The sequence below is a fragment of the Notamacropus eugenii genome, chromosome 4 (assembly GCF_028372415.1).
Source record: "Notamacropus eugenii isolate mMacEug1 chromosome 4, mMacEug1.pri_v2, whole genome shotgun sequence".
NCBI lineage: Eukaryota > Metazoa > Chordata > Mammalia > Diprotodontia > Macropodidae > Notamacropus > Notamacropus eugenii.
The window spans coordinates 158,630,900-158,649,391 of NC_092875.1; the positions used below are offsets into that span (position 1 = coordinate 158,630,900).

Consider the following 18,492-nt stretch of genomic DNA (forward strand, 5'->3'; position numbering starts at 1 on the left):
TGGAGGTTTTGGATGTAAAAGCCTTGACTTTTATGTCTTCTTGTGATGATATGCTTTGTTGTTCCTCGTCCAAAAGGATGGAAGAAAATACCTGTTCATCAAGAAAGTAACTTTCTATAGTCTTTTTTTCCCCCCTTTTTTGGGTAGTTTCCCAGCCAGTTATTTGACTGTTGAGTCTTTTGTCAAGCAGTGGGTATACTCTAGGAACCTGTAAGTTCTCAGTTCCTTCAGGGTGGCACAATCAAGGGAGAGGAGCCTGTGCTCTGGTCTGGGAGCAACCGCAAGCCCTGTTTTTGGCCCTGGAACTGTGATTAGGATTCCCTCTCCAGAGCCTCCACCAGCTCCACCACGCCAGTGCTCCTTCTTACCCCAGGACCCCCACTGAAGACTGAGACCCAAATCAGCTGCTTGATTCCCCCAGGGTCTTTAGGTGGAGGGCTCCAAAAATGGATGCTGCTGTTGCTGTGGCTGCTGCCTTGGGCCTGGGCCTGGGCCTGGGCCTGGACCCCTGCTCCCTTCTCACCCAGGTGAAAGAGCTTTCTCAATTACCTTTGAAGCTGTCTGGCGTTTGTGGGTTGAGAAATCTGGGAACCGCAGCTGCTGCCCATGTTGAAGCCTGCTCCAGACCTGTGTGTGCTGTGCCACTCAGCCAAGGCTGGGCTGCACTCCACTGCATGTGCAATGCGATAGACCTTTCCTGTCAGCCTTCTAGGCTGTCTTGGGCTGGAAATCTTTCTTACTCTGTTCTTTTGTGACTTCTGCTGCTCTAGAATTTTTTTAGAGTCATTTTCACAAGTATTTTATGGGCTGTAGGGGTAGAGCTAGAGCAGGTCCATCCTTCTACTCCACCATCTTGGTTCCGTCTCCCCTTCCTTTTTACTTTTCCAGGATACTAACCTTCCTGCTTCTTCTATTTCTGTAATAAAACCTCTTCCTGATCCCTCAGGTATAGATCCCCTCAGGTATAGTAAGTTTGCAACTTGAGATTCTATGCTCAGTCTTTGTCTCTTCACTCTAAGTAACCGCTTTTATTCCTAGTTTCACTTCTTCTGTGTAAATGATCAATATCTTTAACCTTGATTTTTCTCTTTATTTCAATACTTTGCTACATTTTTTCCTTTGTGAGGCCTGTCCCTGATTCACTCAGCTACTCATGTCTCCTCATAATTTCCTTGTGTTTATTATATATGGGTTGTGTGTGTGTTTGTGTGTGTGTGTGTGTGTGTGTGTGTGTATATATGTATACGTACATTTCTACGTGTACATTTTCTTTCCCTGATAGAATATACACATTATTCCCTTCCATGCACTCTTCTGTCCCATTCTTCCTGCACATCATTGCCTCTTCTGTCTTTGCCTTGGCTTTCCCCCATTCCTGGAATACATGCTTCTTTACCCCTCCCTCTTGGAATCCTCATTTTTTTTATAGCTCATCTCAAACACCACTTTCTACATGAGGTTATTCCTATTTCCCTCAGCTGCTTGCAGTTTTGCCACCACCAAAGTTGTATCTATTCTGTATCTGTTTTGTACATAGCTACTATACCTGAGGGCATCTTAACCTGAGGTTTGTGAATTAAAATTTTTTTTGATAACTATGTCCATATAATTGGCCTCCAGGCCGTCTCTACTTATATTTTTCACCATTTACTCAAACTTGACCTTTCCAAAATTGAACTTTGTCCAAAAGCCTGCTTGCTCCTCTTTCTCTGTAGTTAGCAATACCACCACTCACACAAAGCCTTCTCTATTAACAAACCTTGATATTATTTTTCATTTTTTCCTCTACCTTAGATGAAAAACAATAGTAACTTTTAAAAAATGGGGAAAAGGGAAGGAACTGTCAGTATCAAAGGCAAAATTTTTATCTTTGGGAAATAGAATTGTTAAAAAATATAACTTGTTTTATTTGCTGATTTTACTAATTGAAATAGTTACAGATTAAGACAAACTTCATACCTGCTAGACCATAAAATCTAAGATGAAAATAACAGGAAGTAAATCAGATTTATTATTTATAACAATAAATGTGAATTATCTGGATTGTTAGTTATAGAATTGATCAAGAAACAAAGTGTTGCTTTACACGGAACACTTTTAGTGCAAAAAGAAATGACTAGGTTAAAGTTGAGTAATGGGTTTAAAATATAAATCAGAAAGTTCAGAGAGGATTGTAGAAGTGGTAGTTGGTAGAGTAGAAATTAAATATTAGAGAAAGTTAAGAGAAAAATAAGAGCATCAAATAATGGTGAAAGAAAAAATTTAAAAATGTTTAATTTTTATATACTGAATAAATTTATAATAAGAATATATACAAATGTAAGAATAAATAGACAAAATTTAGTCATAGTAGGGTACTTCAATACTTCGTTATTGAATTGTGACGACACAAGAAGATGAACAATAAAGAAACCACCAATTTGAACTGTGTGCTTACCAAATAAATTGTAATTAATGGACATGTGGAAAGAGCTGAATGGAAGATGCAAGGAATACAAATTCAAGTATATCTTGAAACCCTTATAAAAAACAGTCAGATACCACATCACAGAAAAAGCCTACTTGAATTTAAGAAGGCAGAAATTACATATATGTATTTAATTCAATACAATAAAATATTAAATAATAACCTGTACAGTTATGAAACTGTATGGAAACTGAAGATCTGCTAAACAGTGATTGTTAAAATATCAGAAAATTTGTATTTAAAAGAGTTATATCACATAACAGAATTCATAAAAGGCAGCCAAAGGTTGTTCTGAATGGTAAATTTATATCAAATGACTACATTAGTAAGAAAGAAAAGAAAAAAAATAAACTTGTAACTAAAATTGCTAGGAAAGGAACAAAGTGATAATTCATAGGAGAATAAAACATTTATAAAAGATAAGTGGAGTAATAAATAGAGAAAATAGAAGAGTAATTGAGTTAAAAACCAGTAGTTCATTTTTGGGGGGAATAAAGATTACTTAAATTAACAAACCTTCAGAAAATTGAATCAAAAAATGAAAGAGAAAATTCAGATCAGCAAAATTACAGGTGAAAAAGCAGATCACAACAAATACAGAAGAAATTAGGAATATTAGAGAATTCTATATCCAGCTATATTCTTTTTTCAAAAATAAGATTTATTCATGTCTTATTTTTTCACATCACCATAATTTCTCCTGTATCCTTTCATCTCTCTTTCCCAGGGAGCTATCCAATATTACAAAAAGTATTTTAAAAGACAAAATAAAGAGGAAAAAAATCAGCATAACTGAAAAAGTCTGAAAATATCAGCAAAGCTTGTGAGCATCCCAGCTACATTCTAAAAAGTTAGAGAATTTAAAAGAAATAGAGAATTATACACAAAACATTTCCAATAGTGACACAACTGGAGCTTATTAATTTAAATAGACAAATCTCGGAGCAAAAAAATAAGGCAAATTGGCAAAAAATTACCATAAAAGCAATCAGAACAACTTTCCCCCCTTCCCACCTCACTAATACTATACATGGCTAAGAAAGATCACAGCATCATTCCTTTTAATTTTCTACAAACAATCACTATGTAGCATTGATTATTAGTTAATATGCAGAAATAGGGGGCATTGCCAAATGCATTTTATGAGACAGATATAGTGTTCCTTTTCATTCAAGGTAAAGATCACACTGAATATTATAGACAGGTTTCCCCAATAAATATAAATGCAGATATATTAAATAAAACATTAGCCAAAATAATATAGCAATACACTAAAATTTTGTGTCCTCAACAAGCAGGGTTTATATTAGGTATGCAAACCTGATACAATGTCATAAATACTACCTGTGTGAAACAAATAAAAAAAACCCTTTCTTCAATAGATACAAAGAACACCTTTAATGAAGTGTAATATTCATTCATTATAAATATGCTAAAAAAAAATGGATGTAGAGAGATATTTATTTAACACCACAAAAATGATCCGCTTTAAACTAATAGTTAACCAATACTGAGTTATAGACAACAAGCATTCCCACTAAGAACAGGTGGAAAGCAAAGAAATTTGCTCTCACTGCTTTCATTTTGAAAGTCTAGCAGTTAAAATAAGTCAGACAAAATGTGTTGGAGTAACATTGGAAATGAAGCAATAAGAATATAATTTTTTTTGTAGATGGTATCATAGTAATCTGGCAAATCTTCCTCAACCAAAAATATTCAGCAAAATCACAGGACACAGAAATGTGCCAAAAATCATCTATATTCTAATTTGCTAGTAAAGGCATAATTTTAAAAGAAACTCCATTTAGAGCAATAAGAAAAACCATCAACTATTTAGGACTGAACTTAAGAATGCATAGGACCCATCTAAAGTCTACTGTAAAGCTATAACGACCAAAATAAAGGAAGACCTAAATAACTGACAGGACATTCACATTAGATTAATAGAGTACAAGATTAATATAATAAAAAATGAAAATATCTCCAAATTAATTTTTGTTTTCTGAAATACTAATTAAAATACCAAAGATTTTCTTTATAGAACCAGAAAAATCATAAGAAAATTTGTGTAGAAACACAAGTAGGCACAAACATCAAGGGGGCTCATTTAAGAGAAAAGCTGGTAAAGGTGGGATTTTTTTTTTTGTACTCAGACTTTAAAATATATTTCAAAGTGATTATTATCAAAACTATGTGCAAAAATTAGATTTATAGAATAGAGAAGATGGCCCGGATATCTGACCAAATTAAAAATTAAAAGAGTAGCATTTGGTAATCCCTTAGACGATGAAAATTTGGAAACATAATTCACATTTTATGAATATACCTGGGGAAATTGACAATTTGATAGGAAAGAGATATGGATTCATGTTTTGCAACATATACTTCAGAGAATTCCATCTGAATAATATAAAAATAAGAAACCTCTATAATAATGATAGAATAAAATGGAATGATGTATATCTCAGTTCCAGCACATAGCACATTGCCTGTCACATAGTGCTTCTTGACTTGATTTGGAGGGAGAATGCATTTTTAAAAACTATAAGTAGAAGATTTAGGGACAAAAAAGTTATATATGACTGTACTAAAAAGAAAATTTTCTTTATAACAAAAACCTAACTAAAATAAAAAAATAGGGACAAGTATTTACAGTTAACATAAAAGGTTAAAAATCTTGTCTTAACTTGATATAACAGGCTAAAAACTGTATAGCACAGAAAGATCTAAAAAAATCACAGGATAACTTCTAATTCACAATGGATAAATAAATAATCAAGGAGTATAAACAATTTTCAAAAAAGGAAGCATTATTAATAATCACTTGAATATAGTCGATCTTATTAGTAATCATAGATGAAAATTTTAAAACTTTGAAAACTCATCAAATTCCATGCCATATTATACAGAAATAGGCACACTAATTTATTATTATTAAAGTTTCAGGCTTTTGTAGAGCAGTCTGGCCCTACAAAGTAAAAGTTATTAAAAAAAAGAGTCATAACATATACCATGAAAGTTAAGGAGAACAAAACCAGTGCTATCTGCTGAAGGTTTTCATAGCAGCATTTATATGTAATTTCAAAAAAACTGGAAGCAATCTAAATGCCTAGCAATAGGGGAATGGTTAAATAGATTGTGGTACCTTAACAGGAAGCTAGATGGTACAGTAGATAGTGTGCCTGGCCTGGAGTCAGGAAAACCTGAGCTTCAGTCCAGTCTCAGGTACTTGCTAGCTGTGTCATCCTAGGCTACTCATTTCACTCTATTTGCCTTAGTTTCGTTATCTGTCAAATGAAGTGGAGAAGGAGATGGCAAACCACTCCAGTATCTTTGCCAGGAAAACCCTAAATAGGGTCACAAAGAGTTGGATATGACCGAACAACTACAGCATTAACATGATGACATACTATGATGCCATTAAAACTATTATGTATGAAGAATGCAGAGAGCTCCAGAAAGACTTGTGAATGATGTGAAATAACAAAAGCAGAATCAGAAGCATGAAAAGTGCAGTAATTTTGACCACATAAGAAGAAAAATGAATGAGAATAAATGGTCCAAGAATCCTCATGGGGGTCTCGTGAAAGTAATTGAAACATTACTGTAATAATTTATGTATTGAAATTAAATGGGTGAAGATGGCAGATTAGAGATAACAAACCAGCTGAACTCTCAACATTTCTTTCCAAAAAAACTTTAAATGAATGCCTTAAATCAAATTTTGGAGTGGCAGAGCCACCAAAGGTCAGAATAAGACATTTTTCTGGTCTAAACAAACTCAGGGTTCCAACAAGAGAGGTCTGTAACATCTGGTGCAGCCTGGAGCACATGAAAACATGGTTGCCAAAACAGCAGCAGAAGCTTCAGAGCTTTCTCCAAGAGAACATAAGGGGACTGGACAACAGTAAGAAAGAGATTACAGGAGAACCCTTTGCTGGCACTAGGTACATCTGACGTGAATTGGCAACTCTTATTGCCCAAATACTGTTCTGTATTGCAGTTCCATGGTAGGGCAAATCACAAGGAAGCAGGGTCCCTGTTCTTAGTTTCAAGGCAAAGAGTAGATCTAGCTAGCACTTGCAGCTGCAGGGGGTCAGGAGCCTTTCCTGTGTAAAGACCAAAACAGATCAGGAGAGCAGTTACTATATCTCTCCCCATACCTTACAAGCATCAAAGGCTTGAAGACCCCTAGAAGTCAGCCTGAAAATAGCACCGTGAAAAAGCCTGAAGCTTGGGACAGTGCCTCCCCATCCTGAGGTGGGCAGAACCGACCTTTACCAAAATAAGTTCAGAGTGAAGAAATAGGCTGAAAAAATGAGCAAATAGTTTAAAAAGTGACCATTAAAAGCTAGTATGGTGGCAGGGAAGACCAAAATAAATTCAGAAGACAACAATGAGAAAACAGCTACAAATACCTCAGGGAAAAATGCCAATTGAACCTAAGCCCCACAAGAATTCCTAGAAGAATTAAAGAAAGATAAGAGTGGGAAAGGAAAAATTGGGGAAAGAAAGGAGAATAATGCAAGACAGTTATGAAAGTAGAATTAATAGCTTGATAAAAGAGGCACAAAAAATACTAAAGAAATTAACACCTGAAAAGCAGAATTGGTCTATTGTAAAAGAGGCACAAACATGTACTAAAGAAAAGAAGTCCTTACAAAACAAAAGAGGCAACATGGAAAAGGAAGTATAAAAATTCACTGATGAAAAGAACTCCTTTTTAAAAAGCAGAATTGGCCAAATAGAGAAAACTCACTGAAGAAGATTATTCCTTAAAAATTAGAATTGGGCAAATGAAAGCTAATGAGTCCATGAGACATCAAGGAACAATAAATCAAAATCAAAAGAATGAAAGAATAAAAAAAAATGTGAGCTCAGAAAAACAACTGGCTTGGAAAATAGATCAAGAAGAGATAACTTAAGAATTATAGGACTACCTGAAGGTGAGAGTACTAGACATGAGAGTAACAGCCTAGATATCATATTTCAAGAAAGTATAAAGAAAAAGTGACTCTTATTTCCTAGGTCTACAGGGTAAAATAGCAATTAATAGTACCAATCACTTCCTGAAAGAGATTCCAAAATGAAAACTCCCAGAAATACTATAGCCAAATTTCTGAAGTGCCATATCAAAAAGAAAATACTTTATGCAGCCAGAAAAAAATAATTCAGATATGGTGGACATTTAGTGACTTCCATGTTAAAGGATAGGAGGACTTAGAGTATGATATTGTGGAAGGCAAAGGAGCTAGGATTGCAACCAAGAATAACCTACTAGCAAAATTGAGTATAATCCTTCAGGGGAAAAAATAGGGAACCTGCAGGCATTCCTGATTAAAAGACCAGATTTGAATAGAAAATTTAACATTTAAACACATGACTCAGGAGAAGCATAAAAGATAAACATAAAAGAGCAATCCTAAGGGACTCGATAAAGTTAAATTGTTTACATTCTTGTATGGAAATATTGTGTGTGTGTGTGTGTGTGTGTGTGTGTGTGTGTGTGTGTGTATAAAATTCCTAAGAACTTTATCATCGTTAAGACAGTTAAAAGAAGTTTACATAGACAGAAGGCATGGATGTGAGTTAATTATGTTGGAATGATATCCAAAAAACAATGAGGGGGTAAGAGGGATGTACTGGGAGAAGGGGAAGAGAGAGAGGTAGAACTGCAAAATTTTCTCACATAAAAGAAGTGTGCAAGAAAGCTTTTACAGTGGAGGGGAAAAATAGTGGGGTGTAGGTAATTTTTAAACCTGACTTCTCAAAGTTGGTTCAAAGAGAGTAGAATTTGTATATGTATGTGTATATATATATATATATTATATATATATATTTACATACATACACAGAGTTAGTTGTGTATAGAAATCTAATATACCCAATAGAGAAATAAGAATGAAAGGGCATAACAGAAAAAGAGAGGGAAAGGATGGTAAAAGGGAGGGCAAAATAAGGGAGGCAGTGGTTAGAAGCAAAATAAACTTTTGAGGAGGGATAGAATAAAAAGAAAAGAAACAAGAAAATTAGATGGAGATAAATACACCAGAATCATAATTGTGAACGTGAATGGGATGAGCTTACCCATAAAAAGGAAGCAGATAACAGAATGGATCAGAAATCAGAATTCAACCGTACGTTTACAACAGACACCCTTGGAACAAAGACATACCCAGAATTAAAATAAAGGCTTGGAGCGGAATCTGACATGCTTTTGCTTAAGTAAAAGATGCAGGGGTAACAATCGTGATCTTTTACTTAAAATATGATTCACTTAACTTTCTTCAATTTTTTATTCTATTTTACACCAAAATTGTTGATATAATCACAGTACTGTTAATTAAGGAATGTAAAAGCTAAATACTGCCCACAATCCTTCCTTTTTCACTACCTCATATTTTAATCATCTGTGTATGAAACAGTGCCTACAAAACAATAATCTTATCATTTTTTGTCTATTTGCTCATTTCTTGGTTTTGTACCAGACTAAGTAATTTGCCCAAATACTCAGTAAGTTTTGTTAGTACATTGTATATGCTACATAGTATATATACTTTGTACCACACAGAAATGCCATATTATGCAGTCTACAGGAAAAAGAAAAATTTTCCTACTGTTTCCTGATGTTGTTTCTAGAGCAACCATAGGAAAAGTATGTATTAACCAGAGTACATTTAAAAAGTGATTTATTTAAAGATTAATTTCATAGTTATATCAGAAAGCTAATTGGTTATTTTATTCATCAAACCTAACAATTCTTGTTTCGGAAATTGTACAACCCAAGAAACTTAAAATATTACGCTACGTAATTAGTTCAGGTTTTCCTTTTGTGTCTTCCTAGTTCATAGACAAAAAGCTTTAAATTCCTAATTGGTCTCCATTTAGAATGAATTTAGAAAATATTCTGTATTTGCAGAATAAATTACTGCTCTTAAAGATGACTTTTTATTTGATGTGTGTGTGTGTGTGTGTGTGTCTATGTCTATGTTTGTGTAAGAGAGAGTGAGAAAGGGAGGGATGGAGTGAGCAAGGGAGGGAAGGAGGATTGGTATTCATAAATTTGCCAGTGCAACTTCACCTCTTTAGCAAAACACCACCCTCCCTCCCAAAAAAACTTGACCAACTTACCCTTAGTCTTGAAATTTATTATAATTAATATTGTAGAGGTATGATGTTGGATGCCCATACCAAGTTTTTTTTTTTAAAGCAATTGAGCTGTTGCATGCACTTGATATTGAGAAATCAGCAAGGATTTGATCTGCTGATAGTACTTGGCCTGTTATTGTAAACTATTTACAAACTCATGTTTGTATCTTATACTGTAGTTGATTAAACTTTAAAATATCTGATAAAAATGAAATTGTTCTAGAATATTTTAACTAAAAGTTCTGGTTTTAAAAGATTATTCATTTTTATCCACTCTATTTTATGGATTCGATGAGCATAAAAGTGGCAATATTCATATTTTATATGACAAAATATTTATGATAATGAAACAATGCAATTTGAGAAGTTAGAAATAACATTTATGTTGGGATACATTTTGTTTTCTTAGATTGGCACAACTAAAAATCCTCTGCTACATTTGCAAGATGATTCCAGAATTTGTAATTCCGTTTTAAGTGCTATGACTTCTGAGGAATCTGCTAAAGAAATAAATGATGTGGGTAAGTCCACTGGAAATTACTGGTTTAAGGCAAGAAGTGTCAGTGGCTGCAGCTAATACAGGTAAAGCGGTCTGTGTACCTATGTGATGACTATGGATATGCTCGGCATATGCTACCATACTGGCCTTTGGATTAGTTTTTGTTAAATATTTATTAAATATTTAAAAGTTTGATATACTTCTTATGTATTCAATTTTTGTGGAAAGTATGTTAATTGGATTTCTTTCAGAGGCAAACATTGTTTTATCTTTTTAGCAGTAGGGAGCCACTAAGGGTTTCTGAATTTACAGCTGTGTATGTGGGACATTGTTTTGATAGCTCTGTGAAATATGAATTGAAGAGAAGAATGATTAGAGCCAAGAAGTCCAGTTGGGAGGCAACTGCAATAGAATAAATGCAAAGAACTACAGGCAAGACTGAGAAGAGTTGCAGTGGGAATGAGAAGGATATTATGGAGGCAAATCAATAAAACTTGCAATCTCATTGGACATAGAGAATTAGGGAGATATGAGTCAGATGATTTTGATGTTTCAGTTCAGGGATACAGGAAGAGGTTGGTATTGCTATGAGCTGAAATGGAGAAATTTCTTTGGGCAAGTTTGGGAGGCAGTTTTAGACATTAGTGATTTGCCATCCAGGTGTAGTGGTTCAGCTTGTTTGCAAATGTGGGATTGGAGGTTAGGGGAGAGTTCAGGATTGATTGGCTATGTAGAGTTGAGTGTCATTGATAAATCATATTATTATAGCGTTCTAAGATTTGCAAGGTTTGTTTATAGCCATGTGAACCTTAAATAGTGTAATTATTATCCTAATCTTACAGATGAGGAAACTGAAGGTCTGAGAGGTTAAATGCCCAGGGTCACTCACCTAGAAGTATTTTGGGACAGAATATAGGCTTACTTGTTTTGACTTTCAAACCTGGAACTTCTGATTCAAAAATTTCATTATTTGAAGTTGAGTACTGTCAAAGGAAAAATTGTGATTTGTTTTGTGATAGAAAAGATTACTAAAATAACCTTATCATTTTTTAACAAATAATTAGGTTAGCTTAAGATGTTTGGAGTTTGCAATAGATTTAATAAATAAAGCAAAGCTTTCTCAAATTAAATGTTTCAAAATTATATTTTATTCTTTTGGTTGAATAAATAAGTAGACATAATTTAGAAGTCTATCTAGATTGGCTAGATATTGGTTAGTGAATATAGTTCCTGAAATATAGATACACATAAATTTCTCTTTTTCACTTGTTAATCTTTTGAAGTCTTTTAATACAGTGGAGTACTGTGGGAGCATATATCTGAATTCAACTGTGAAAGGCTTTAATTAGTATAGGTTGAGCCTTTATTATCTCATAAGCTGTCAGAGCCTTTCCTTCCTCACTATGTATCTGCTTCTGGGTTCCCAGTCTAGAGGTGTGCTGGAGCCAATTCATACTTGCTTGTTAGAGCCATAACTACTACTAGAGGCTTTAAAAGGTTCCAGTTGATTTTACCCATGATATTTACTACTCCCTTTCTCCCATTATGTGGATGCCTTTCCCCTTTCCCCCTCCCTCCCCTCACTCAATAGCCAGCTCCCCACAGTGACTAATCTCCACTAGTAATGTTATTTTATTTTATAAAATTGCAGTTTATTTTGTTTTGTCAATTTTGTGTTTCAGCTATGTTGTCCTTCTGTTTTTTTGGTCCCACCCCAGTTTCCTTTCTTTGGTACCAAAGAAAAGAATTAAGTTAAATAAGATAGGAGTTTTTAATTTGTTTTATTGAACTCTTAACCCATTTTTGGGCCTGATTAATTTAGGGGAGGGGTATGCTGAAGTGGGGGTGGGAGGGCAGGATTTGTGCTTGCTTTTCTATCTCCAGGGAGAGAGGTTTACTAAGGAAAAGAATACCTGTGACTACATGTGCCAGCTCCATGTCTTTGACTCTGTGTTTACCTGTATAGTTAATATAATTTAGGATCTGTAAGTAAGCCTAACACAGAATGGTCTTGGACTTAGAGATTCATGGAGGTAATAGCAAGCTATGCGACTATGAGCATGTTACTTAACTCTTCTGAACCTCAGTTTCCTCATCTGTAAAATGGGGATAATAATAATGGTGGTGCTGTTATGAGTCTCAAAATAATAAATATAAAGCAATTTATATAAGTCAAAGGTTCTGTGTAACTGCTAGCTGTTGTTATTTTTTAGTACTGTGGAATTCCTTAACAGGGAGGAACTAGAAGGTATCTAAAGGGGAAAAAAAAAACCTCCCAAATGGTATACAAATGTTCTTTTGTATATTAAGTCCTCTTGATAGATGTAAAATTGGTTTGCCACAGGCATTGTAAAGAAAGAAGTTAAGCAAGAAATGATAATAGGATAGCTAGGTTAAGACAAGGTGTCCCCAAAATCTTAAAGCTGTACTAAGACTGGGGACCTGTTATTTGTTGAGAAAAGTTTTTTGTAATTCAGTAAATTAATTTATTTTATGGCCAGATGTTATGGTTTGATATAAAAATGGTTTTGATAGAACTCTGTCTTTAATTGTAGTTTCTGATTCCTAATTCATAAACCAAATATAGTTTATTAAATTAAATTTAACAAAACTAGGCACATTCTGTGTGTCACTCATCATATTAAATGCTGGGGATGTAAAACAAAAACATAATTATCACTGTTCCCAAGGAGATTATGTATGAATTTCATTTTGGGGGCTTGTTGAATATAGTTATACAAAGATGATTTGATATACTTTGAATTCATAGTTTGGGATGTAGCATTCTTTGAAATATTTAATTTGAAATTTATTTCAGTGTTCCAAAGATCCAGGATTGCAGCAGTGTGTCTACTTCCTCCATTAATTCAGATTGCAACCCTTCCATTTCTGTGTAGATGATGTTAATGATTGCTCTGGTTACAGGAAATTGATCACCTTCTAGACAATCTTATTGGCCTCTAAAAACCTAGAGAAGTCATTAGATACCAGTATGTTATTATGTCTTTTTAGCTTGGGAGGACTTTTTTGAAGTCTTTACATCTTGAATTCCATTGATTACAGAGGGTCACTTTCTTGCTATGATGAAGCATGGAATTGGACTTTAGTGAAAGGATTTGGAATTCATTTCATTATGTATGTACTGTGGCTTTTTTTTTTTAAACTTATTTTGGGTAGAAGAAAATCCAGGGGACTAATTGTTAGAATTTGTTAAGAATTAAAGAACTGACTTACAGAGTTCTTTAATTTAGTTATTTTGCCATATGGATTTTTATGTACTTTTACTTTTTTTGTTATTTGTGCATTTGGTAAATGGGATGTTGAAAAAGTCAATCATGTATATAATTTTCTTGAGTTTCTCTTGTAATATTATAGTACAGTTGCTTAACTTGGTTAAACATACTATAGGAAATACTTTGTTAATTATTTCTACCATCATTTAATTTCCTGCCTTGGTATTATAATTTTTAAGTCTTTGATTATACTCAAAATATTGAAATATAAGAATTTTCTATTTTAAAAAATGCTTTTAATTCTGTAACTCTTTTGTAGAGTGAAATTTAATTGAGGGTTGTGGTGATATATCTTTGGGAATGCCTTACTTTAGTGATCAGTTTAGTTTAGTTTTTTTTTTAATGTATATTATCAAAATAAGCATTTAACTTAATGAGAACTATATTATAGTCATTGACTTGATTTAACTGGTATTTTGAGTTAAGTACTTTCTGTTTAAAATACAAAAAATCATGACAATAATAGAAGGAAATAACAAGTATATATTAGCTTTTAAAGTCAAGTTTTAAAAATCAGCCTATTTGATTTTCTACATTCAAATGAGTGAAGCAACAAAATTAAACAATAACTAGATTTATTTTCATTATGTTAGTTTGTTTTCTGTTCAGATTGAAAGCTTGAGGGCTATTTTCCCCATTAATGATCCTTTAGTAAAGCTACCCTATTGTAAATGCTAATTTCTCACTGATGATTGAACGAAATTGAACAACTATATTCCCTAGGCAAAGTTTGAAAATTGTGAACTGGCTATGTTATTATTCGTTGAAAACTTTCAGACTATAGCATGACATAGGCAGCATGGTCCCCAAAGAAATACCAGTTTGTCATAAACGGTAGAATTTTTTTAATCTTAAAAAAGTATGTACATTTACAGAGAGTAATTATGTCCCTTGTTATCCATCTCTTCCTTCATCTCACAAATTGTGCCCTACGTGATCGATCATGCTGCTAACTCTCAATTCTGTGTGATAAATTATACCATCAAATAAATTTGGTTGATAGATACCAGAAGAACAGCTACAAAATAAAGCACCATTTAATTTATAATTTGAAAGCTTGTTGTGCAGTTAACCTGAATTGTAATGACATTTATGGGGCAATGGATAGAATGCTGAACTTGGAGTCACAGTCTGTGTTGACTTCCATCTGACACTAGTGAGTGACCATTAAATACATCACTGAACTTCTTTTAGCTTCAGTCTTCTTATCTCTAATGTGAGGATAATAATACAGTACTTTTCTTACAAGCTTGTTGTGAAGCTTAAATAATAATAATAATAATGTATATAAAGTTTTTCAAATATTAAAGCACTGTCATTTATTATTATGGCATATATATGTATATTTTCTCCTTTCTTCAAGATTTAAAAAAAAAATTCTTTTGCTTTTATATCACCTTTCTCAATAGGTGCTTCTCCCACTCTTACCCAGTAAGCCATCAGTTGTCACGAAGAATAAAAAAGGAATAGAAAATAAATAGTTCAACAAAACTAAGCAACCAAGTCTAATTTACAAATTCAATTTACAGCGTTCCATATCTATAGTTCTCCCCTCCTCAAATGAAGGAAGGGAAGTGAATTTTCTTTTCTTTTTTGAGGAAGAGCTTGGTGATTATTACATAGTACCTTTCTTTTTGTCTTTGATCTCCTTGGAGTATATGCCCAGCATTGACATTTTAGTCACTTTACGTTTGAGTAATTCTAAATTACCTTTCAGAAAAAAAGCTATCTATTTTCAGAGAGAGAATTGATGAACTCTGAGTGCAGATTGAAGTATACTTTTTTTCCCACTTACTTTATTTTTCTTCCTTTTTTTGAACATGACTAATTTGGAAATATATTTTGCATGACTTCACAAGTATAATTAATATATTGTTTGCCTTCTCAGTGAGTAGGGGAGGAGCTGGAAGAAGGGAGAGAATTATAAACTCAAAATTTTAAAAAAATGAATGCTAAAATAAAGTATAATTCTTTTTTTAAAATTACTTTTCAAAATAATGGTACTAATTCACACCTCTAACAATATATTTAGTGTGCCTTCTACAGTTATGGGACTCAGTATTGTCTTTCTACAACTCTTTCAGTGTTGTTTATTTCCATGCATTTTCATCTTTGTTAACTTGCTGATGTTAGGTGAAACCTCAGAGTTTTTTTTATATTTCTCTCATTAGTTATTTGAAGCAATCTTTTACGTCTTTATTAATAATTTGTCATTCTTCTTTTGAGAGCTGTTGCTTTTGACCATTACTGGAGAATTTCTCTTGGTCTTATATGTTTGTGTTAGATCTTTTATCTTTTGAATATCAAACCCAATCAGATATTTGATATAAATTTTTTTCTTAATTGACAGTTCTTTTTTTCATATCCTTGTTGCATTGATTTTAATTGTGCAAAAGTTTTTCAGTATTATAATTTATAATTTTCTTGAGTGCACTTTCAACTCTTGTGACTGAAATATTACATAATAGTTGTTGCTTCTAAAGTTTTTTAAATGTATGATTTTTGTGGATATTTTAGAAAATTTGTTAATTCTTATTTTTGTTTAAATTCAACTTTTCTATGTATTAAATCTTTGATTTTGTTTGGAATAAGTGAGATATTTTAGTTGATTTTTAAAGGTACATCAGTCATGACAATAGTTAATGTTCACAATTAAAAAATTGTGTGATTCTTAGTTCCGTCTCTCTCTCTGTTTCCACCCCTTTACCATAGTTAGAAATGAAAGGGCACTGAGTGTCATTTTGTATTTTTGTTTCATGGGTTGCTATCTAACAATTCATTATTGAGTTGCCAGTCTACTGGTAATGAACCTTTTTCTACTTAGCTAGTTTGGTTCTCAATCAAGAAAACGCATTATGTTATATGATAGAATTGGCCCAGGGCGTATGTTCCACTAACATAGCCTTGAACTATGCGGAATTACCTTGATACCATCATGAGACATCGTTTTTGTAGACTTACTTTGTATGTATTCTGTTTATTCTGTATACATACTTGTGTGTATGTGTATGTTTAATCTCCTTGCTGTTTCCCCCGTTAGAATATAAGCTCTGTGTGAATAAGGACTGCTTCATTCATTATCTTTGTGTCCCCAGGGTCTTGCATATTCTCTGGCACATAGTAGGTAGGAGCTTACTAAATACTTGTTGACTGATTGATCCTGTTCTTGATACTGTCCTTATGTGAAGTTCTGTCTCCAGTAGCAGACACCTGATTTCTTAGTTACCTGTCAGTGTTATAGAGAGTTTCTCTAAACTAAATGGCATCATTGATGCTAATCTGGCTAATGCTCAGTTGGACTCATTTCAAGAATTCCCAACTATCTCAGCCTAACCAGAGTCTTCTTGTGGTGCTGTTACATGCCAGCAAATCTTAAAGCACCATAATCTTCAAAGATTCAAGTTGCCTTTCATCCAAAGAGCAGTTGAGAGACTCATTGAACATAAATGGGCTATAAATATTACAAATGATGAATTACATGTATTGAGTGGCATAAAACATATAATCCAAGAACTATTTGACTAGAAAAGTATGTGAACCAGTTATGTAAAGAAAATGAAGAATATTGGATGGCTCACTTTTGTGCCAAATTGGTACCCATGTAATGCCAAGAGGTCAAGAATAATGCCGCTAGAATACTGGGTAGAAAGCCTTCAGAAGCTTGTGAATTTATGGGGCTAACTGGAATTACCCAGGGTAGGAGAGAATGGTTGGGTTGCAATCTGTACCATTGGTGGGATATAAAACTTTTTGGTATCAGTGAAGTCATCTATCGAGGTGCTGAAGTATATCAGTCATGCTCCGGTATTTCTGAACTAAATATAATCTTGAGTTATAGAACTAATGTAATTGGTTATTAATAAGTTATAGCCATGTTGTATGAAATTAGCAACACAAATAGTCATTATTTTAAATTTTTATTTCATTTAAAATAAGTAAAGTGATACGGTGAATAGAGAGCTGGCCTTAGAATAAAGAAGACATAGATTGAAGTATCCCCCTGACCAGGACGCTGACTGTGAGACTCCGGCCAAGTCACTTAACCTCATAGTGCCTAGGTCATTTCTAAGACTAGGAGTTGCAGAATATGTTGAGTCTGAATTGGTATCAGGAATTTCCTCACTGACAATTCACTACCAGTGAAACTCATTCATTGACTAAAATAATTCATTGTGAATGAATGAATTTGTAATTTTTTAGAAAAAGTAAATTTTGTTTTGTTAACTTTTTCTTTCATTTTAGTATAACACTTGTACAATGTAAATGTGGACTAACTACCTATTAGTAGAGCTACCTGTCAGAACAACTACGTGTTCTAAATTTAATGATCAAAGTCTGTTTAAAGTACTTGATAAAAATAAAAATGGACTGAAGAACAAAATCAGTAACTAAGTCTTCACAGATTGCTCTTAAGCAAATCAAGAGACTACACTGGTTTTTAATTATTGTGCACAATTCTTTGCTAAAAGAAGCTCTCTTACAGATCCCTGGGAAAGATTTGAAGGACTTTCAAAATTAGGGAACTATATTAATGAAGTATAAGTACTACAGACATTTATATTATATATGCCTTTTGTGTCATTCTTCTAAAAAATAGATATACTTGTTACATAAAAATAAAGCTAAAGATGGAAGGTACGACTGTGGAAGGAAGGTTTAAATATATAGAGCTTTAATCTCCAATGGCAATGTTTGGAAGATTACTTCCTTTAGAAGGAGATAGGTTTTTTAAAATTATTATTGTTTTTACATCACTTATACTTCCCACTGTATTCTTCTACTTGCTCCGTTCCAGAGAGCCATCCCTTATAATAAAGTTTCAAGAAGGAAGAAAGAAAAGAGTTCTTCAAAACTGAACTATAGATCAAAAAAGTCTGATGTTGTACTCAGTATCTCTCACTTGTGGTCTTCTGCTTCCATAAAGGAGTGGGAAGTAGAAGCTTCTCTTCCGTTAGGTTTAGTCTGGTCATCATAATTCTTCAGCATTCAGTTTAAATTCTTTTTGTTTACATTATCATATTCATTATTTAAATGGTTTTCCTGTTTCTGCTTATTTCACTTTGTATCAGTTTAAATAAGTATTT

The 18,492-nt window shown here is 33.3% G+C and overlaps 1 protein-coding gene across 4 annotated transcripts in view; it reads left to right on the top strand.

The window, feature by feature from the left end:
* The window catches only part of RAD54B (RAD54 homolog B), a 120,041-nt gene that overhangs the window by 18,069 nt on the left and 83,480 nt on the right, over positions 1-18,492 (top strand). For all 4 annotated transcript variants that reach the window (XM_072603509.1, XM_072603510.1, XM_072603507.1 and 1 more), the window contains exon 3: positions 10,026-10,137. In XM_072603509.1, coding sequence (XP_072459610.1) covers positions 10,026-10,137 — 112 coding nt within the window. The remainder of the gene's footprint in view (positions 1-10,025; positions 10,138-18,492) is intronic.